The sequence below is a fragment of the Grus americana genome, chromosome 4 (assembly GCF_028858705.1).
Source record: "Grus americana isolate bGruAme1 chromosome 4, bGruAme1.mat, whole genome shotgun sequence".
In the NCBI taxonomy this organism is placed as follows: domain Eukaryota; kingdom Metazoa; phylum Chordata; class Aves; order Gruiformes; family Gruidae; genus Grus; species Grus americana.
Window position 1 is genome coordinate 59,147,461 of NC_072855.1, and position 23,547 is coordinate 59,171,007.

The following is a 23,547-nucleotide window of genomic DNA, read 5'->3' on the forward strand; positions in this document are numbered from 1 at the left end:
TTGTTCAACTTCTTGTAGTGTTTAAAAAAATCCCAACATACTTGCACCTTGGAGGTCAAACTTTTTGCTTAGCGCATGTAGATTTTTACTACAGTTGTGTTGACTAAAACATACAGAGCACAAATTAGTGTCAGATCTAAAAAACAACTGTTTCCACAACTGCCACACCGTGGCCGATCCTATATTGCAGCTTATAAAAAAACAGCTACAGCACTCCATGCTGTGGAGTTGGAGGTCTTTAAAGCAAATGCTACAATCTGGCTTTGTTACATGAGAAGACACTGAAGAAAAGTTATGAAGAAGTCCACTGAAGCAGTGCTACTCATACAAGTTTTGAGAACTAGGAAATTGCTGGAGAAACTGAACAGCTTCCAAGTTGTTCAAACTACAAGCTTTACTTTTCTTTTTTCACAGCTTTACCATTAGCATTAAGATTCAAATATTTCCAATTTAAGAGAAATAACACATGATGCAGTAATCACTGCAAAGAAAACATGAGGAGAGTCTGGATCTTGCAGGACTAACACACTCCTGGGAAACAGGTATGATTATAGCCAAGGACTGCTTAATCAAAAGATCTTCGAGCTATTGATAAGTTGAACATGTAGGGCCTTAAGAACTCTGGTTAGCTGCAGGAGCTATAAGTTGACTACTTCACTGTGGAAGCAGAAAAGCAATTACCTTTTATTTCAGCAGTCCTTTTCCTAAATTCAGGCTTTGGATCACTTTCACCTATCACAAGAACCTTTAAACTATTTTTGAACACAAATACTTTCCTAGAACTGCCAGAATCTATCAAAACTGGCAACCTTAGAAGACCAAGAAACCCGATCTGGAGTTTTAATCATTTCAATAGTTAACAATTTATTTTTATATATATATAAAAAAAAAAAAAAAGGTAGCAATGTAGAATACAGCAATGTTTTCTGGTTCCACACACAGGTTCACAGGTTGTGAACATTCCAAGCAATGTGTACATTTCGGAAGGAGACTAGACAAGAGAATTGACCAAAATGTTACTGAACACGGGAAGATTTTTTTAAAAAAGGTTAAAAATTAGGTATCAATAGTGTCTTCTTAATATTGCTTTCATTACTGAAGACTGAAAAAACACTTGACTTTACAGATAGGGTTAAAAAACGGTTGGGGGTAGGGAAGTGGGAGGGGGAGAAGAAAAAAAAAAAAGGCTGCTACAACACTGCCATACAGTCAAAAAAAAAATCATACTTCAATAATTGCATACTTGATAGCAGCATTCTCCCACTGAACCATGTGAAACTACTGGAAGAAAACATCAAAAAAAAAAAAAAAAAAGGCAGTTATCCATCAGTATTCAAAAACCTAGAACAAAGTCACTAAGTAGATGAACACTTATTGAGAATTAATCAATATCTACATTCTTAGCTGTTTCCCATTCTGCTCCAATAGAAATGCCAAGTTGAGTGTCAGCTTTGCATATTTTATTTTTGGCCGATTTGAGTTTTTCCAGTTCATAGTTCACTGCATGCTTGGAATAGAGAGAGTCTTTATAAATCCTTCTACACAACGAACTTTAAGTAGACAGCTGAAAATAAAATGTACTACTTGTAAACACACAAAAAAATACAAGCTTTTTTTGTTTCAAGTGAGCACTGGTTCCAGATAGATTATCTTCGGTATCTACCTCTTTCACCTCTGTCTCTGTCCCGGTCACAAATCCTTTCTCTCTCCCTTTCCCGATCACGGCCTCTGTCACGTTCTCTGTCTCTTCTATTATCTCTAGGACGGTCCCGTTCCCGCTCTCGGTCCCTCTCCCGAGGCCTGCTCCGCCGACCGCTGACAACTGCTTGTGTGCGGCGAAGAAAGTCATCTACTCTCATGTCGTAGTCGTGCTGTGGTGAAAGGACAGCTCTGTTTATTTCCTTTCCCAGATTTAAATCCTCTCCCTTCCCTTATCCACAGGATTGGCTGTAACTCTTGGGAAAGCCCAGCATTTAAAAAAAAAAAAAAAATTACGTCCAGCACCCATAAGCACAAGTTTCTTCTTTCATCTTCAGGGCAGCACCATGTCTGTGCTTCCACTGTGCAGAAGCTGGGGTTCAAATGCCAGATACCAGCAAGAGACCTGAAAGCTAAGCAGCCTTCAAAGCCAACTAACAGAAATTATCTAACAATCTGCCTTGTTTTTTGATGTCCCTGTAAGAAGTTATAAACCACAGACTTTTCTGCTGAGTAATTTGTTGTGCATGAGCACAAGCAATGTTACAAGCATGTCCTTATTCAAACTGGGCTTCAGCATGAAAAGTTCAGAGCTAAACAGCTGAGAATTTTGCACTTCTACATCACCTGTCAGAGAGAGGCTTCTCAAAGATGCTGCAAGTCTTTAGTCAATCCAAATAACTGATTTTTCCAAGGAAAACTAATACAGGTCTTACAAATGCAGTTTATCAAAGTCAACCAATCTCGGGTTAGGCTACACCTGTACCCCAAATTCCTACTCTGGCCTGCAGACTCGTGTCCCCCCCATCTCTGTGGACACTTACTACTCGTTTGTCTCTGTATCTTGCTTCATGTGGTACAGGATGATGTCCTGAGTATGGAGGGTGAGCTTGAGGTGGAGGTGCGTGGTGCTGATAGTAAGGGTGATGCGGTGGCTGCTCCATACCTGGATAGGGTGGCTACAAGAAAATTACAGGAAGTCTGTTGAGTGTTTCAAAACAAAAGAATGCACACAAGGCTGAGTGCTGGGAATTAAGAGCAGCAGTTACTTTCATTCAGATGTTAAACATGACATCTAAATATATTCATCACAGCCTCCAAACCGAATGGCAGACTATTTTTCATTAAGTTGGCATGCTTTACTACTTCTCTACCATTGCTTCTTTAGAAGTTTGGCCAACACCCTCCCTAAACATGCCTTCTTTCCATATCTGCCTCAGAGTGATACTGTACATAAAACTTCCGCTACTTAAGTATGGTGGGTGTTGGTTTGTTGTTTTTGTTTTTAATCTATGCATATGGAATGTGAATTTTAATGAAACCAGCAAGCTCTTAGAGACACGAGTCTTTTTGATGCCATTCCTTATGAATGTATTCCTATTTTAAATGAACAAACTTACTCTGCAAGACAAATTATTTGATAAAAGGCTAGCAGATTTTTTTTTTCTTAACAATACATCTCTTGGCTGTTCTCTTCCATTTCTTCTATCAGCAAGGCCTTTCTTTCCTGTATTACTGAAGCATCTTTGCTCGTTTGTCACAAAGGAAGTAGGTGGAAGTGCTGGATTTTAGAATGACTACTTGGATAGCATGCAGAATGGGGAAGAAGGGGAAAAAAAAAAAAAAAAAGCGAGTTTCTGGAGGCTTAGCTGTGCTTAAAAAACCATTTTCTTCCCAGTCTGACAACTTTGCTCACTTCCTTCAGTTACAACAAACCAGAGTGGTGTTTCAGCTGAGGAAAATAGGAGGCTGTAATAGCATCTCTACCTTTGGCGCTGCCTGTTGCTCACTCACAGTACACACAAGAGCCAAAAGACACATTACAGTTATCCAAAATCAGGACCCTCAGGGCTAGAATTACTGAATATAACCAAAATAACAACTAGTTATAATGACTACTTCTCCTGGCATCATGGCAAAACCACAGCTATACAAGTAAACTATCAGTTAATTTCCATGTATGTAGCCACAGATACGTGTATTCATACACATGCTCATCTGACTAGGAAAAAAGTGCATTTCAGTGGAGGCTGCAATATAGCATGACTTATTTTGATTACAGTGTGCAGTGCATTCTGCTACTTTCCCACATGCTTCACTGCCATAGCCAAAAGCAAGCCACTGCACAACACTAGAGCATAAGCCTCTGCAGCAAGTCCACCTCTTTGATGCATTTGCTGTTTGAGAGAAAGTAAATTACTATGATTATTTAGCAGAATATGAAATTTCATCAAACCCTCCTGTGTAGGCTAAAGGAGGGTTCTGCTACTTCCTCAGAGCCTTCAGTTTCTTGTAGGTTCAAACCAAGCCAGATTCCTGCTGCCGTAATGCTTACTAGCATGCTGGACTATTGCTGAGAGCTACATAAATTACAAAATACTTGATATAAATAATTTTGTTCCCTAAAAATTTTATAGTTACAGCAAAGATATACTTTTGGAAAAAGGAAGAGTTGAACGTACATCAAATATGCTAGGCTCCTCTAGAGGGGAACAAAAAAAGCCATATTCTACAGAGAAAAATTGAATTCAACAAGACACAAACCATTCCTTGCCATGGTGGTGGTGGTCCCATGTTGTGGAATTCCCTCACATAATCATTGTAGGACTAAAATGAAAGACAGTAATATTAACATTTGTGATGAGTGTTCTTTGGAAGCGCTGAAAGCTGAATATAAAAAGTTCCCCAAAAGTCTGCATGCACCAACTTACCCCATTTAAAAATACATCTCGTCGAACTCCTGAAAATCGTCTGTTGGGAATAAAAATTTGTAGAACTAAATCCAATTTATCCATACAGATAAGTTATCAGGGCATAAAATTAATAACATGAACACACCTTACCTGTCTACTTCAGGATATCTGGGATCCTTTATATACCCTGTTCAAACATCAAGCAGTATTAATTCAATTTACCATCTCATGATAAGTCTTAAAAAACATACTCATTAGAAACTGTCCTTTCATTTGTGCCAGCTATGAAGTTGTGTCTACCTGCCACTACCCTCACTTTCAAAATAACCCTCAAAAACTTAGAACTTCTTGTAGACAGCACAGAAGAATAGTATAATGTAGTAACAAAAAGAAAATTATACAGATATACCCATAGGAGCTTGCACACAGTACAAACAAATATGCAAGGGGGTATCTGTGCAAATAAAGACTTGAATTTTAGTCAAACGAATCAGGAATGCCCAGTAGTTTGAAGGGTACTACCCCTTGGCAGTCAGCACATGGCTGTTCCTACTTATTAATGTGTATTTGGCAGAACGTGTTCATCTGGGCAACTCTTATGGCTGATTTCCTAATAGTTTTGGATACATTGTTACACACAAAATTAAAAACAACCTAAAAAACATCTGGAAAAGGCCACAGGGCAAAGAATTGTTACAGCTTCAGTAAATCCCAGGAAGTAAACTTTAAAGAGTTCAGTAAAATTGTGCAAACAACCAGGCATGCTTATGCTAATAAAATAATACTTCTGATCTTCACTATTTGAAAAAAATTTGTTCTGTACTCTAAACAATGGTCTTGGAAAGCCAGGGAGCAGCAACAACACTCTTCTCACATCACAGAACACAGGCTCTGCAGTCAAACTGGACAGATAAAGGTAGGTTCTTAAGAAAGATTTAGAAATCTACTACTGAAATAATGGAATACATACTTCTAATGCAGTGAAGCAAGATTTAGTAGATTAAAAGTGACAATTTCTTAATAATTGCTTTCTGAAGAAAAAAAAATAATCTGCAGTATTACCAGTGTTGTTGCTGCATTACCACTGCAAACATTTCTTTTTGGAGAACAACAAAAATCCTTTCTCAAAATCATCATTAGATCCTCTTGTAAAATGCAGTGAAACTTCCACCTCCCTTCCTTATGTGAAGCTTTAAAAAAAAAAAAAAAATTTCTCTCTGAAAACATAACTGAATGTCTACAGTCATCTCTAAACACAAGCTGCTAGTCAGGCAATCTCAGCTGACTTTTCCAGTTGGAAATTTCTGATAAAAGTTTTAATTTGATGATTAGTGCACTGACAAGTAGGTCAAACCAATTCTTGTGCCCGTCAGGCATTTCAACTACCTGTATTAACGAAGCGCTTGAGGATCATTCACAACAATGTACACAAATCTGAGGCTTTTAAAAGTGTGCAGCCTAGATTAACCCACCTCTCTCTCTCAAACTAGTGAAACAGTGTCACTGACTTCTGCGAGAGATGGGTTTAACCAGTAGGCAGCACTTGGGACAAGTCCCATTTTTATATCCCAGTCATATCAATATTTTACTTTTGAATTAAATGAGGACACACTAGAAAACACTTGTGAACTGGTGAACACAAATCTTCATAGTAAGATATTAACCTGGTCTTTGGTGAAACTCAGGGGGATAGTCAATCCTTGGTTTCTTTCTGCTGTTATGAATATCATAATCTTCTGGTCGACGCCTACACAAATTAGATATCAGAGATTAAACAAGGTTGCTTGGAGCATTCGTCACAGCAGAATACCTCACAGGAATAGCCTGAGCTGCCCAGGATCTCAATTTAATCATTCTGAATTCCATCTGCTTCAAAATGTTCTACAGCTTTAAATTTGAACTCAAATAATCAGGAACAAGTCTGATTAAATACTCTCCACTGTAATGTTCTGTCTACAGGTGCTATGGTAGTTAAGGAAGGAAATCTACCCAACTGTACCTTCGTACCAAACAAAGGGTAACAAATTTGTTTAAAACAAACTCAGACTTTAACATTACACTTTCCATATTACATTTTGAAACAACCTATTGGACAACAAAAGAATTTACAGAACTAAATACAGTGAAAATAGATGGCAAAATGTATCATTAAACTCACAAGGCATGGACATTGCTGTATTTGCTAGCTATGGGGTAAAGAATATTATAAAAGATCTATTTCCATAACCTTTATAAATGAAACTGTGCCTGCTTTGTGAAATTGCTTCTTTCACTGTAGCTTTTCTAACTGGGTAGGACAGTGATATTATTTCTAACGATTCCTGTTCTAAGCAATTTACCAGCAATGCATCAGTGCCTTTTACAGAAAGTTTAAGGATGCTTAAGTTTCCTAATAATTAAAACAATTAGGGCTCCTTTCTATACAAACAATGCTTTTATGGAAAAGATGTTATCTGTAAGAACTTAGCTCTCAGGGAGGAAGTTCAATTATTAAAGTGTTACATTCCAGTTGCTGTTATGTTTAATAAAGAACTGAAAACTGGCTGCTAATTTTGCTCCATGAAGGTACATCAACATTAACGGCAGACTCCAGTGCTAACATAAGTGTTTCTAAACACAAAGCAGCTACAAATCCATTCCCCCCTCGCCCACCCCAGCAATATAATTTCCTTATGACAAGACAAGAAATTGACACTTAAATCGCTTAATTACTGTGCAACTTGCTGAGTAACAAGCTTATATAGTTTTTAGTTTTATAAAGAGTCATTTGTCCTCCCCCTTCCCGACTTCAGTCTTTAAATCCCACCATACCCACTTACTAAGCTTTTTAAAATGAAAGCAGATTCTTTACTATGAGCAAAAAGCCCAAAAACCAAAGCAGTTGCATCTACAGCAAAATCAGATCAAGGAAAATAAAAGCTGGTGTAAAGAATAAACATACCGCTTTCTTGTAGTTTTGAGAGTGCATTTACGACCGGTATAAAATATGATAGAAACAGTTCATATAGTAGTCCAACTACTGACTTTAAGCTGTAAGCCACATACATAAATGGAGGCCCTGGCAGGCTTGAGAAGGTGTGGTGGTGTTATATGTATAGTTTGCAGTCCATTGCAAAACCTTCACTTGTATATACTTTATTGCACTGGAAACCTCTTAGCTTAACTTCAAAAGCCATCTTGGTGTTCAGTCCTTTAAAGCCAAAAATAGGGGGGCGCTGCCAGGTTTCCTCCTACCTACTCGTTACAGTGTCCTTTTTTTAAGCTCAAGGAAATGGGGACTCTTGTTGGGTATCTGTACCTACCAAAGATGTTTCCACAAAGAGGAAACTTAACCAAAGGTTTCAGCCCAAATCATACATCAGTCTGTATGCAAAGTGGCTACACGGGGAAAAGGTGTTTGGCAGAAGGGCTAATATCAGTTCTTTGCAAAGACTTCTCCAATTCTGTAACAAGTTATACCCCCTTTTTTTCTGGAAAATGATGTTAAGTTCATATAGCAGTGATCAATAACCATGTCGATCCTCTAAAAATACTTTAAGTCCACAGGTACTGCCAGCATCTGGAAAGGTTGTATATACAGACACAGCAACAGCCATTCTTTTTGGTTTGTTGCCGGGTCTCCAAGGGCCACTTGATCCCTTTTGGAAAGAACCTACTGTTTTCAGAAGCTCAGCAAGATGTGTGAATTCAGTGGTTACATGTTAGAGAATATTTGGCAATGGGGTTAACACATCACGGTGACACAATTTGAAACAGTCCCAATAATGCTCCTCTTGAATATCAAAATAACTTAAATATTTTATCCTCAAAATGAGGCGGCATCTTCTGCAAAATTCTAAGTGATCCTTATAAAAGTCCCATATTTGATAAGGCTTATCCAGAGACACACCTGAAAGAAAAGGCTTTTACAAGATATTAACACATTTTTGGCATATAAATATTTCCTTCTCTCCATCTAGCCTGCTCATAATCAAGCCAAGCTTACCTACAGCTAGCATTACATGTTGCATTATCTCAACAAATGATCTAGTCTAAACTAGACAGCACTTTAAGAGCTTTTTTTTCTGCAAAAGCAAAGATCCCCATTTTCCTCTTGAAAAATGACAGACCGGGGAACCATGTGAAATCCTCAATGAAGCCACAAACTTGTCCATGCAGCTTGATTTGAGGATTTTCTCTCTTCTTTATCGCAGGGAAAGCTTTGACGACTCATATTCCTCCATCACGTTATTCTGATACATGTGCCTATTATCAGTCCAAAGAACGTTTCTAACCTTCCCACGTCCCGAACGGGGTCTCGCCGGGATGGGCGTCCTCTTGATCGGGGTTGTGAGTGCATTCTTCTCTTGTGCCTCATTTTATGAATGACTTGATACAAGTCAATACTTTCATCAGGAGGGAAGAGAAGACAAAGTTGGGTTCCACATTCCGGCTCAATTTCCTAGAATTAGTTAGAAGTTCAGTAGTGGTTTATAAACTGAAGAAATGAAACTCTCCCCAAATACACTGACAACATACATTAAAAAGACACATGAAGAGATTTCAGTATCACTAGAGACAGAGCAAAATTCACTTACATTACCTTTCACTCTTTAGGCACTACTTAGAATTTTCATAAAATAGTCCAACACTTGGGCAACCATATCTTCCCATGAGACATACAGGCCACATCACTGTTTTGCTACAAAATCAGAGGACTGTTTTTCATCACAAAGAAAATGACCACCTATTACAGAGAGAAAAGTGACACACGTAGGAAAAAAAATCCATCCCAGCTTCACATATAAAGCCATGGCCTGACGAAGCTGCCTGTTACCACTCAAAAGTGAGTTCTTCGGTGTATGACAGACGGGTCCATGAAAATATCAGCTCAATGCTTGAGAGCAGTCAAAACAAGCAAATTGTGTGTTCAGGATTATTAGGAAAGGAACACAGAATGAGAAAGTCATTATATCACACTGAAAGTTCATGTTCCACCCGCACCTTAAATACTGGGTGCAGTTCTGACCCCTTCATCTCAAAAAATGGGGGGACAGTAGAAATGGAAAAGCTTCAAAGCAGGGCACCAAGGATAACTGAATGAGTGCAACAATTCCTACATGCAATGACTGAGGAGGTCAGGTGTCTCCAGCCTAGAACAAAAGAGGAGTATGTGGGGTAAGGGGGAAAGATGGATACAATGAGAGTGACAGAGATCAACTTGCTGACTCCCTCTTCTGGTACAAGAACTTGGGGCCATCAAATGAAGCTAGCAGGAGCCAGGTGCATAACAATCCAAAAAAGTGCTTCTTCAACCTGGTGACTAGCAGGCCTGTGGAACACCTTCCCAAAGGATGTTGTAAACGCAAGCAGCTCAGTGTATACGTCCTCAGAAAAGAGATGCATTCAGGGTTACACAAAATGTAAATGGATAAATGACAACCACTTCATGAAATAACCCGAGTTAATAAGCGAGGAGAGCCAGCATCAGAGAATGCTTGCCCAGTACAGCAATTTTATGAAAAAAAGATGAAACCCACATCTGGATTGCAACTCTACAGTGAAGTGGACAAAACATTAAAAAAATTATTTCCTTGACCATTTAACAGAAACAAAGTTTAAAAAAAAAAAAAAAAAGGTATTTCAGTTAGGTTCACACTAAATTAAAAACAAGCCTGAAAATAATATTTCACTTGTGCTACCCGAATTGAATGTGTCTATGGGCAAAATAATGCACAGAGTCTACATTTTCCATACAGTATGGGGGTCATGCAACTTCCACCTTGCCTTAAGCAAACAGAACCCATTATTTTAATCAAGGCTGAGGTACTTGATGACAGCAGCAACACACCTGCATTTTGGTATGTTTGACAAGGCAAAGAGCCACCCCACTTAAAAATTTACTTAGCATAGACTCTATCATTATAAAGTATATGCCCTAAGTAATACAGTATATATATATAAAAAAAGCAACACAGAACACAGCTGGAAACACCAGAACTTGTTCTTAAAATCTGATGCTATATAGGTTTGCACACCATACAATTCAACGCATGTTACATTTCAAATCCAAAATATCACAGTTTTGAAGCACCAGACACTGTTTATCACAAAGATGACAACAGAATTGGCACCGTGTTGTGTTCTGTTTCCTTATTCCGCAACAACATTGGAAATAAGCTGAGTGCCTTTGTCACAGTACTCTAGTGCAAGTAACATCTGATCTAAAAAGATTTCAAATCTTCTGTACATACAAAGCTGAAAGCAAGCTCTAGAAGATGTGGGTTATGGAAAAAAAAAACCACCACAAACCTGTCCATCGCGTCCAATCTTTACTGGCTTATGTTCGTTCCAAGGATTGGTCAGGTGAGCAGACTTAGTGAACGGTAATTCACGCCTAAATATGCAAGTGGCATCATGTATAGTTTTAACTCAGTTTTTCATTTAAAAAAAAAAATTAAAAATGCATACAGCAGGACACTACACACAAAATAATCCTATTACCCTTTGCACTGTCAGGTACATATTAAGTATTAGTAACTGAAGATTTCACTTTGACTTATTTCAATATTAAACAGTATACTCCATACTATGACAGCCTATCTTATTAAAGAAATTTTTTGGGTCTTTGTACAATATCGAGATTGTGCTCAGATCTCACCGTCTGAATACACTGACCAGTCTTGACATAAGGTGGTAGCTCCTGGTACCTTCTGAAATAAATCCCTGAGCACCTGACTTAACTATGAAGCTAGAACAGCTTTGAGCTGGAGGCAGGAGTCAGTAACTTCCAGAGGACCTTTCCAACCCAGGTTTTTCTCTAATTTCAAGTCTCACCTTCCCTGTATTTACTCTTTCTGGCAGCCCAAAGTGCTTGTACAACCATGCAATCTATCTCACAGAACTGATAGAGCTCTTTTCCTTAAGAGAGGTTTAAAACCTCTTCTGTAAGACATACTCAGTTAAATCAATGAACATACTGCTCGGAACCTATATGTTATGCAAAATCTGTACTATTTCAGATGTTATTTTAAGGCAGTAGCATTTTCTTTGTTCAGTCAGATGCCAAGATGTCAGATGAAGACAGATCTGTCCTCACAGGATTTTTTTTTTCCCTTTTATTCACAGCTGTCTATTCAAGTGAGCAGTTGTTTTTACTCAAAGACTTCAGAATAGAGTTTTCTGGTTTCAGTGCAAGAGATCAGTGAAGGAACACAAGTGTTAAAAATCTCCAAGTTGTCTACATTAAAAAACAAAAAAGTAGTATCTTCTACAGTGCATGTCAGGTATAGACCTGAGTCCCAAGCTCAGTAACATGGAAGCACGGATTTGGGAAGACTGAAGACAGATCTTTGGTTGAATCGAGTTTTCAAAAGGATGCTGTCAGAACTCGAGTAATACACAGAAATGGTATTATTATGCCTTGTTACTAAACAGCAACATAGATGAACAATTATTTACCTGCAAATCCAGTCAATTTTAAAGACACCTCCCAACATTTTTGCATTCATTCCTGCAGGCAGCACCCAGTGTACAGGTGATCCTCCATGATGGGACTCTGAAGATAGTCTTGCAAATCCTAGAGATTTCATATGAATTGTGACAAAGACACAACAGAAAAGCTACTGCACATAAAACTCACTTTCACTTACCTTGATAACAGCTCGCTTTCCCTTACCTTGAAATTTGCCACTCTCTCTTACGGAAAATATCAAAATAACACTCCTTGCTGATCTAAATGCAGCATTAAGCTTCTTCTCATTCACTGGAAGTGTTGACCATACTCCCTAAAACAAAACAACCCCCACCCCACCACCAAAACATAAGAGTTCATCTCAAGTGATTTAGCTAACGTAAGTATATAGTGCAGATGAGGAAAACAAGACCAAACTAGTATTCTGGGATAGAAGATAACGGAAAGAGAAAAGTATTGTTAAATTCAGTTCCTTCAGAAAATATTTTCAGTCTGCCCCACAATAAAACTTTTGAAACATTGGCCTTTCCATCTTTTTTTTTTTTTTTTTAACACTGCAGATGCATTTAGACCATCTATAAGATTTCATTTGTAATTATAATGGGCAGATACATGAACATCTTTGCCTTTAGTATTTTTAATGTATGTTTTTAAGTGACTTTGGGAGTTAATGTATTATATAACACACACAAATTATGAAAAAACAGCAGCATATATACTGAAAGGTGGGCAAGCAGACTTCAGTAACCTTCATAGTATGACAGATTTGTTGACGACAGATTGCAAACTTCAAAACTCTTTCAGTGAAAGGCCAGAAATATGAAAGACACCAAACCAACAATTAAAATTGGCAAGACAACTTAAAACAATTTGTTCAGCCTCCCACATCCCCATCTACTAATTTCTACCTTTTCCCTTTCACCAGCCATTGTGCAGCCATGCACGATAAAACCTAATCTGTTTTAAGGTACCAACTGAGCTGAGCTATAGAATACCAGTTTGCTGTATTACTTTTCAGCAAGATCAGCTCCCCAGTCCATTCTCTGGGCAAACTCAGAGGAAGAAGCTTATGCTGGTTTAACATGTTCAAACTTCAGCCTCAGAATATGATCTAGGATCTCCCAAAGAAAATGTTCCTCCCCTCCCTCTTTTATTGAGGATATGTTCTTATGTCCTACTCTGTTCAGATTAGAGCTTGCCTGACTGACAATTTATTAGAGTCACCAGAGAAGTATTTGGTTTTTGTATTAGCTTTCAGTCAGATGCATGCTGCTTTAGGCTGCTTGTGAAGCCCTGCTGTGAACTAGAACAACTTACTATTGTGCCAATTGCATTGGTACCACAAAAAACAGGGAAAAAATACCTTCACAGCATTCCCAATGGAGGTTGGCTTAGGACATTATCAAACAGACCTTAAGGCCCCTTTTCACTCCTCCTCTTATTAAGATAAATGACTGATGGTCTAGAAACTTTTCTAGGTTACAGTGGAAGCAGAATAGCTACCCTTGAAGGCTCAAGGAGCAGCAGCTTTCATTCCTTGCCTCTACCAAGATCTGCGTGATGGAGAGAAGAATGCATCTATCTATATGCTTTTCTAGAGCAAGGTGGGTGTGTTTGAAAATAGACAAAGTGAAGAAATTCAACATACCTTTGCTTTAGCAAGTGATACGTTTTCATGGTTATTACTCTTGATGAGAAAGAATCTTGCATCTTGGAGAATGTATTTAAGTTTACTTGTTTGGTCTGAAAAAGCAAAGTGTCAAATAAGCTGAACTGTAAATATTTACAGTTGTCAAAAATGTTGCTTTGAATTGTTTGTTTCCTTCAAAATACACTGTATCCCACCCAGTTCCTACCTATGTATTATCACAGTCAACCACCCAACTTGAAGTCTAACCTGTAGCGCACAAAATGCCAGGGGAAACCAAATCAAAACTAAAAACTTAGATATTCAGGTAAAGAAAAAAATTAAATCAGCATGATTCAGTGATGTTCCGATATACAGGACTTACTTCCTTGCTTAACAATCTTTGGATAAATACTGCGTAACATTCATATCAGCATGGCTCGTCCAATAGAGAATGCTGAAATGTTCCTCTTTTCAGGAGCAAGTACTTTATTTTTTTGCTTTGCCACCTCTGCAAGGAGCAAAGCAACTGAGTATCCTCTCAACACATGCAGAAGTAGCTCAAGATTCACTTGTTATGCTCAGAACAATTATGTACTCAAACTGATTGATATCGGAACATTACTACTTACAGGTAATTTAATGAAGAGACAATGGCTTGCTATGGGGCATGCATTAAAAATTCAAATTTAAATGATACCTTTTTGGACAGCACGAACGGAAGATGATAATTTCTCATGCTTCTTTTCTGAACCTGTGTTTAGCCAAAGTACATTTGTTCAGATTGAGCCTTAATAGAGATAATATACAATTTCTACAGCCTTGTCACATACAATTTTCATTCATGACAAATTATGCTTTCTAGCGCGCACCCACACACACAAAAAATACTATTCAATGTGCACGAGTGTTTTGTTTTGGTTTTTTTTTGGTTTTGTTTTTGGGTTGTTTGGTTTGGTTTGTTTTTTTTTAAAATAGCATTTGAACAATTTCCTACTCAGAAAACTAGTCACTGAATCATCATCTTCCAAGTTTAAAAAAAAAAGTGAAAATTCCACTTAAGCAACAGAATAGCATTAAAGTAACAAGAAAGCCTACTTCCCCCCAAAGGTATCCACACACAACATGCCAGAAGTCAATACCAAATTATACAAAGCTACATACCCCATAAATCTCTACAGCCAGTTACATTTATTTTAGATTACACATTAAAATTTGATGCAAGTCAGGATGACAAGCAATAAAAGGAAAGAATACCTGCATATGATTCTGATGCAGAACTTCCACTTCTGTCAAAAACAATTGGAGAGATACCTCTAGCCCTCTTCCTCTCCTTCTTTTTCTCATCTAAAAAAAACCCCATAACAAATAAAAGCAATATTTTAAATATCAAGTGGCAGTCAAAATTGAGATAAAAAGTACTGAGATGAAGAAAACATCTGTAATAGTGAAGTTAGCATTTGGCTTGCATGTGAAAATTGTGCTTGCTGCCCCAATACTATCACGCACAAAAGAAGCTAATGCTAATTTCTCAAGCTTTTCATTCACAAAAGGAAGACAAACACCACAAATCTCGTAATTCTGTGCAAAGTTTAGAGACAGAATTTATCTCCTAGGTATTTTAGTAAGGGTGGTTTAGCTCTTCAGCCAAATTTGCACCACAGAGCACAAACTGTGTTGCAGTAGTGATATAGGCTCATATGCTCAGAGCTCAACAAAATGGCAAAAGGTATGAAAACAAAACACTGGCACACAGGCAATTATTTCCACTCTTAAAAGTGTTATGTTATACTATGGAGCTTTTTAGAACAGTTATTACAGCTTCACTTGTCTTTAGGTTACACCTTTCTGTTCTCAGCAGAGCTGAGCCAAAAAAGACATTATGTTAAGCAGGATGACCACCTATGGAGACTTCAGACAAGGAAGATACACAAGAGGAATCTTAACAGTATTACAAGCTGCTTTCTTAAAAAAAACCCAGCCAAACCGAGAAGTATTTACTTCATTAACACTTCACATCAATAAGTTAGGACCAGTTATAATACACAACTATGAAGCATTTGTTTCTAGTTTCTGCTTAAAACATTTCTCTCTTTTTAAGTTTGCCCTAATAGCTAATCATTTCAACTTAGACTTCCTATGCTGAAGACACCCACTATTTCAGATTCAACTGTCCTTCCCTGGGGAGATGGTGCTTTTACTACATCAGTTTACCTAGTCACTCTCATCTATATGAATACAGAACAGTTCAACACCAACTTAAAATGAATTGTATGGGAACCTAGACCATTTAAATACCTCAGAAAATACTAATTCTAACATTTCAAAGCATTGAACAGCAAGGCCAAAACAATCAAGAACACTACGAATCCTCAGCATGGTAATCCTGATATCAATAAATTTTGGTGTAAGGAAATATCACTTTCCCGTACATTTTTTTCCTTGCCTATGTTATTTCATAATTAACATCTTACTGACTTGCGCTACTAAGGCTTACTTTTGACATAGTCAGGAAGTAGTTATTTTTAAAAGTAGCCAAACTTTTGATGGCAAGCTATTTTCGTTAGCATGCAAGGTACTACCTACCTGATGCATCTGAACCAGTCCCAGATCTGACTGACCCATCTGTGAAAGAGGCGGATTCAGAATCAGAATCGCTGGCTTCACTTCGTGTGTCATAGTCATTTCCTTCCTTCTGATCTCTCTCATCCTGTTCATACTCTTCTTCATCCTCCTCCCCATCTTCTTCCACCTCTTCATCCTCCTCCCCTTCATCATCTTCCTCTTCTTCCATTCCCTCCTCCTCATTCTCTGTATTGCCTTGTTCAGAGGAACCACTACTGCCAGTCTCGTGATCTGAACAATATTCTTCAGAGTTCACCTCTTCTTTAGAGGAATGGCTGGATCTGCTTGGCCTTCTATCCACATCATGCCTGATTCTCTGATGTTTAAAGAAAAAGTGAATCAGCAGTCATATAACATTGTCAGGATGCACACACAGTCCTAAAAGAACGTGCCTTACACAGGTCTCATATAATTGCTTTATTTATAAGGCAGCAAGAATATTTAATACCTCTGAACCATCTGGTGTAGAAGACTTTGCTCTTCTGTCAATATCCCTTTTCCTTATGCAAGTTTTTTCTGGTTGTCCTTTATAAGGTTCCCTGGAACTGCTTGACATGCGTGTCTTCCGATCACCATCTGGGCGCTTGTTTCTGTCAGACCTCTGATACTCCTCATTCTTGTATTCTGATACTGGTTTTCCTTTCGTACTCACTATTCTCTTGTTATTGCTAACTGATGAACTAGGAGGCTTTGGCATCATCTGCCTCGATGAATGCACAGAAGGTTTTTGTCTCTTGCTTTCAGCGTTTTCCATCCTGTCAGTTTTTCTTTTTGATCCTTAAATAGAAAGAGATACCAAGTTCAATGTTATTTTGTATATCAAACCAAAAATTGTATAGAGACAGCTACTTTCTCTACTTAGAGTAATTCCCCTGTTACAGTCATAGGTAGCATCTTCCAGTTGTAGGCTTTGCAACAACACTCAAAACTGCTTGTTAGGAATAGCTCATGTTCTAAAATATATTTTTTGCTTTAAAAGAGCAATCCGTTAGGTTTCGGTAGGTGGTGTCTAAATTTTAAATATGGGAATGCTATCAATTGCTTATGGGATTAGCCTCAAGCCAAATCAAGAACTGAGCTAGAACCAGACTTTGGGACCCCCTTGCTCCATTTCCATTTCACTTCATTGATCCAAAAAGGAGAGTAATTTTCTAACAGCAAATGAATTCACAAGAAGATATACTCAGCAACTGCTTTTGAGACAAAAGAAAACCTAGTTAACTGTTTGCTTGGAAGGTCCAAGTGAAAAAGCAGATGTCCATGAAACAAAGTCTTTTGGAATTCTTTCACTCTTTGAATAAGGTTGTAAGAGCCGCTACTTCAAAGACATTAACCCTAGTAAGAAAGATGGGTTTTACCATTTACATTCCTGCAAGACATCCACTTGCCAAAGTCACCTACCCTTTTTCTCACTTTTATCTTGCTCGCTGTCAGGGTTATACAACTCATCATCTTGGTCAGGAGCATCAGTCAAAATGTCATCCAGAACATTCAGTTCACCATCTGAAAACAAACAAACTAAGTTAAAAACAACTATAAAAAGTCTGGATATGCAAACTACAGTAGAACTACTATTTACAACGCCAAACATTTCTTTTAAGGTTACAGATGTGCCACAAGACAAAAATTAATGTCATCTTGATTTATTTCCACAATTTCAATTGGAAGGATCACGCAAAGACAATAAAAGAATTAAAATACGTCACAGGATGCATTTAGGCCTCTGAACAAGGTCCAACTTGGGTTCTCATGTCACACAAGCTTTGCAGGAAAGCTGACCTACAAATGAAAGCTTAACATAAAAGCCTGTACAAAATTTGAGAAAAAGGAGACTGGAAGATAATCTGAGCACCATAAGCAAAGAGTAGGGACCTCTCTCCTCAAAATCTTGAGGAACTTGCACCTTAAATTATCTCCCTTCCTGCCCTGCTATTTTTGTTGGGAAAGTAGTACTTATTTGCTGCATAATTCATTCTGAGCTGCTCTGAAAAGAAACGCTACAACTAATTCGCCTTGATCAAAAGGGCAAAAGTTTAAGAAAATTCATGCTACAAGCCATAAATGACCACACTTGGTCACACAACTTTTAAAATTTATCACTGTTTCCAACTTTGTTTCACTTTGCTTAAAACCAAAGGTGATTCCGGTAGAAGGAGGATTCACTGGCTTTAAGATAGCAGATCTATATTCCAGCACTTTAAAAATAAGAGTTAACTAAGCCCAAGCATGCAAAGGGAAAAATAATAGAAAACGTATTAATTTTGGAATCTCATATTTCTTCTCCTAAACTCTGGAATTCTTAGCTCTTTCCCCTTTCTATTACTATGATTGATTCTATTTTCTGTGTTCAAGAGAAGGAAAGCAGAGCAAACTGAAGGATTCAGCTAGTTGACAGTATCAGTAGAAGACACATTGTACGTTATAAAGCAGTAGGTAAGGACTCCTGTACTGGACAAACTTGGGGTAAGGCAGCAAACAAAGCCCTCCACAGTTTGGCAACTTGTCTATCTCAGAATCTTGAGCTGCACCACAAGAGAAGTGTTACAGCTTGATATAAAAAAGAGACACAATCCACACCAGAAAAAGTCAGTATTATAGTTGAATCTCTACTACATACTACTGAATCTGAAGTCAGCATTTGTGATAGCTTTCCTGTTGGCACTTCTCCACATTTTCTGTGGTAGGGGAATGCAGAAGTGGTCCCTGAACTGCACAACTGCAGTAGCTGATGCAAAGGAAACGGTGCAGAGAGGCAGATCAAGCCTTTCCCTGGCAGTTTACAGTTAGAGGGCATTTAAATATAAAACAAGACTGCATCATAATTCTCTTGGGAACAGCCCTTTATGTTTGTAGATATCTATATACCCACAGCAAATATTCTTGCTGTTACTGATGAGATGTACGAGAGTCAGATTCATGGCTGTGCAGCTGCTAAACATGGGCTGCAATTTCCTGGTTTGCATTCTGCTTCCCCACAGAAGACAAGGCAAGTTGAGAGCACGAGATTTTTTTTTACTGGAGACTAATGAAAAAGAGGTGCACCAGGATTAGAATATTAAACATATCATCTGTCTCAGTGATATGACATATTGAACCTTAGCTTTCCCTTTTGGTGAGGCAACAGCACGCCTGAGTAAACTAAATTTAACCTAGCTACTGCAGTAGCACTCAGAGGTGCTAGGACTCATGTATCAGTGGGTTCATAAATAAATGACAAGGAAAATTTAATGGAATAAATAAGTCACATACTCTCTGATAAATCTCTTCCAGGTTAGGTGCTCCTGATTTATAGTTGGAACCTTAAACAAGTATACAAAATACAGGAGCAGGATCACTGTGTCGTGTCCCCCCCATCCCCTTCTGTAGATACATCTATCCGATTTATTTAAAAATAAATTTCCAAATTTATTTAGCAGCCTGCTGATGCAAGAAGGGCAATCTGAACGCACAGTTCCCCTCTCTCACTTGCATCGGGTATACTGCTCAACTCACTTCCACAAGGTGATTCCACTCACTGAACTGTCAGTGTTCAACCTGATGAGCTAAATTAGCTCAGACAGATCAAGATAAGCATCCAAAACAGCTTAAAAAAAAAAAAAAAAAAGGTAGAGGACAGATTTCCTACAGTTCTTCAGTGCTGAAGGGGGAAGGTCCAAATAAGTCCTTTTCATTACAGACACTCCCAACTGGGCTCTCCTGCAACTCATCTTTTGTTGACTCTGGGGTGTGTTGGATCCTTCCATGAACAAATTTAACTCACCTGAAACAGCAAGAAAGTAACCTGGGGAGGCCATTTTTCCTCTGCTGGCCATGAGCATTAGATCTATTAAAGAAAGGGTCCAAGCAAAAATCTGATTTGGCCAACGGAGGAGATAAGACCAGGCAATTTTGAACTAAAAGGGTATTTGAGATTTATTTCCACTTCTTCTAAGCAGTGAAAGCATTTCTCTTCCAAAAGGAGTATAAAATAACATCACATTTACAGTAGAAATAAGTTCAGTTACAAACAAATGTGCATTAACACCTGCTATTCAGTCATCCCCTTCACAGGACAGAAAGTTAAAAGAAAATTAAAATGCAAAACATAAAAACACTTCTTGTCTGCCACTCATGACTTGACCACTGTCAGTGATTTAAAAAAAAAAAAAAAAGGAACAAAACCACCAAAGAATAAAAAAAATCAAGCCCATCTGGATAAATGATTACATGAGTAGAAATTTATGGATGACAACGATAAACGTTTCGATTTCACTGCTCATCCACGGTGGCAGCTCACATCTGTTTCAACACAACCTGATCTTATTCTATCCCACTAGCCTTACAATAATATTGCTAAGAATCAAGCACCAGAAATAATTTTACTTATCGGGTCTAGCAAAATCTAGTGGGAATTTTCCACGTGATCCAATCTCACAATAAACATTAGAGACAGTAAACTTTGACCACTCTGACAAAAAACATTTTATGGACATCTATCCTACAACAAACTTTACGTGAAATGTATTCCATAGAAATCCAAAACAATGTAAGTCAAATCACATCACCACAGTGATCCTTCACCTTTTTTAACACAGCTATTATCTGCACTAACCATCAAACAGCAATCTTCTACATCTAAACTTTGCTTTTACTTCTTAAAGGAATTATTTTGCAAGGACTGACTCATATAACCTCATAGACAACATGCGGATCACTTCAGCTTCCGTGTACAGTGATGGGCAGTTATAAGAGTTCTGAATATACGTTATCCTGGAAAGGTTCTATTTCTTTAATTCAAACTTATTTAGCCAGCGTGTCCAGAAAGCACGGCTAACTGCAAAACGCCAAGCAAAAATCACCAAAATGATATCCCAATGTCAGCTTCTGCTTGCTAAAGTAACTAAGACCCCAGGCAAAAAATCCTGCAAAAAGTACAGCTAGGGATCCGAAGAGAAATAAAGAAAATTAGATAACCAACAGCTAACTCACTGCCAATAGTGTTAAACTTACGGGCCACAAGTTTATTCCTATTTCCGCTGCTCCAGTCACCTTGCCCTGAGCCCACTGCCGCCGGGGCACCACGGTACGGCACCATAGTCCCACCACCTCCAGCACCCCGGCGCACAGCACGGAGCGCTTCCCTGCACGCCGTGTCTAAAGACTACGAAAATCGTCCTCGAAGAGAGCCTCCCAGCCCGCCACCCCACTGTTCTCCTCACGGACATCTCCCAACGTGAAGGCCCAGCACCCAGGCAGGCCCCCGGGAAAGAGGGATGACTCGTGAGGGGGGATCCCCCCCGCCCGAGCCATCTCCCCTCCCCGGGGCCTAGCTATTGCCCCCACCCTTACTACCGAGTACCTTTTTCCTCCCGGCTATCAGCCGCCATCCCGCCGCCGCGACGCGTCGAGCGCCTAAGATGGAGGCTCCCTCTTCCTGCACGTAGCGATTCCCTCTTCCCAGAGTGCACCGCTTTGTTTACGCTCCGCGCGTCATAGGGCGCCGCGGGCGGAGGAGGCTGACAGAGACCGGGCGGCGCATGCGCGATGGAAGTGGGGCAGGCCGAGGGAGCGCATGTCAAATCGTCTTGCGCGGTGCCTTCTCTGCGCATGCGTTGTGTTGAGGAGAAGCCCGCCGTTTTTGTCTGTCGGTGGTGTAGGATGTTGGTGTTCGGTGTTATTGTTCGGTGTTATTGTGTGGTGGATCTGTCTCAACATGCAGCCCTGAACTGTTTCCTCTGCTGGGGAAAGAACTGTAGGGAAGGAAAGAGGTTTCTGCCCTCCTAAGTGAAGCTGAGGAGAAGCCCCTATCTCTGGGTGTTCCCATGCTGTTGTCATAGCTGTGTGAGGTGTTTGAGCTCTTGCTGTGGGTCTTGAGTGGGGCAAAATAACCATGGCCTTCCCCAGTTTCATGTATTGCTGTTCCCTGGGTTTTGTTTAGCTGTTATTTTTTTTTTCTTCAAGCAAAATTGTTTTTTCTTTGTCCTGGTGATGTTCAGCTTGTTTTGTAATATATTTGGTCAAATGTGAAATAAGTGTGCTTTATCAATCCAAACTAATTTTTGAAAGAAATTTGTAATTAGGTTATAGCAGGAAAGATATATGCCTTAGGTGAAAACTTACTGCTTTGTCTTAGTTACCCTTTCAGGCAGCTTGTGAAGAGGCCTGGCCACTTGAGTGGCCTTCAGTACTTTATTAAGGCTATGTGTAACTTGCAATTATCAAGTAAGAGCTTGTTTTGTCCACTATGGTATTTTAAATCCTGTCAGCTGGCATGCTACTGTTACAAAAGCTCTACCTGCTTTCCCTGACCATCTCTCCCCCCTCCTTTAACTGGAGTAGATGCATAGCAAGGTGATTGGTGCTGTAGACTAAATGGTAATTCTAGTTTTGAGGCTGCATGTATTAGTAGTCTGATGTGTGCAGCTAGTCAGCTCAATGCCTTGAATTTTGCCCTCCAGAACAATGCAGTTCCAGGATGCTTCACTCATGATATTCAGTGTGTTTGCCTGCACTCACACAGTGGAAAGATGAGTAAAAATGTCTGGTGAGCACAGTAGCTGTTAGTTAGCTTGAGGAAGCACCTTTCCTTTCCAGTGATGAAGGCTGGAGTGCAAAAGGCACTCTATAGCACTGGGCGGTATTGTCCGTCTTGCTTCAAAACTGTGAAAGCAAAGCCTGAAAAGAGGATAAAAGCATCCCCTGAAGAACTGAAATATTTCTGCAGAGAGACAATAGGAATTTGAATTATGTGAAGAGATGAAAGTGATGACATGATTGTGAAACTTACAGAAAGAGATAAAGGTACCTGTTCCTCAACTTTGTATTGACTTCTTGATCTGATTAAAGCTTGTTATTGCTGCAGTGCTACAATTGATTCAACATTTGCTTGTCCCACAAGTCTTTGGAGTTTTAGTTTGTTACATATGCAGAACTTGACACTAGTAGTTTTACTGGCACTTAACTTCTTGATTCTGTAGTCAAAGACTGAAGCAATTCTTGTGTGTCTGTGTTCCTATCCCATCAATTGGGTAAGCTGATTGTGGAGTGTCCTTTCAGCAACTGGCATGCACACCACAAGTTTATTTAGCTTGCGTTATTTATAAGCACTACTTGCATTCTTTAATTTTACTAGAAATTACTCTGTGGTATTACTTTACTGGGTGTTCTGTTACCAATAAAAAAAAGTTGTCTATCTGATTGTAATTCACTAGATGGTGTCATTAACATGAGTTAAATAGGAGGGCACTTAAACAGAGCTGCAGTTTATGGCAGTTTCTGTACTTCTCTTTGAATCTGCAGGTGCACCAAGACAGCATTGGAGAAGGCTGTGCTTTAAAGCCAAGCATTGCTCTTTGGGTTCCATGCCTTTCATGTGGCACAAAATTAAAATATTGGTAGCATGAGTCTAGCACCTTTTCAGTAGTATGTTTTGGGATAGGGGGAAATCTGCAAGTGAGGATAGCTGCTGATGC

At 38.9% G+C, this 23,547-nt stretch overlaps 1 protein-coding gene across 2 annotated transcripts; it reads right to left on the minus strand.

The window, feature by feature from the left end:
• Window positions 1-1,397: 1,397 nt before the first annotated feature.
• On the minus strand, window positions 1,398-21,569 carry YTHDC1 (YTH N6-methyladenosine RNA binding protein C1). Of its 2 annotated transcripts, XM_054823324.1 has the most exons (17): window positions 21,435-21,569; window positions 17,498-17,599; window positions 16,545-16,873; window positions 16,058-16,412; window positions 14,729-14,818; window positions 14,172-14,225; window positions 13,493-13,587; window positions 12,049-12,157; window positions 11,832-11,949; window positions 10,683-10,767; window positions 8,666-8,832; window positions 6,056-6,138; window positions 4,542-4,578; window positions 4,410-4,449; window positions 4,243-4,305; window positions 2,523-2,657; window positions 1,398-1,871 (listed from the first exon to the last, which is right to left on the minus strand). In XM_054823324.1, exons 1-17 carry the CDS (start codon window positions 21,460-21,462, stop codon window positions 1,647-1,649), a joined length of 2,115 nt encoding a protein of 704 aa, XP_054679299.1. In that variant the 5' UTR covers window positions 21,463-21,569; the 3' UTR covers window positions 1,398-1,646. The 2 variants fall into 2 exon arrangements, with proteins under 2 accessions (XP_054679299.1, XP_054679300.1); XM_054823325.1 differs by lacking the exon at window positions 14,172-14,225.
• Window positions 21,570-23,547: the final 1,978 nt, after the last annotated feature.

What these genes read in the sequence shown, in the direction of transcription:
- YTHDC1 (XM_054823324.1), bottom strand. Translation starts at nt 21,462, where the DNA reads ATGGCGGCTGATAGCCGGGAGGAAAAAG. An exon ending in GACTGGTTCAGATGCATCAG is followed by an intron (nt 14,819 to 16,057) that starts GTAGGTAGTACC and finishes GGTTTTTTTTAG; the next exon opens with ATGAGAAAAAGAAGGAGAGG. An exon ending in TATCACTTGCTAAAGCAAAG is followed by an intron (nt 12,158 to 13,492) that starts GTATGTTGAATT and finishes GTTTTGTTTTAG; the next exon opens with GGAGTATGGTCAACACTTCC.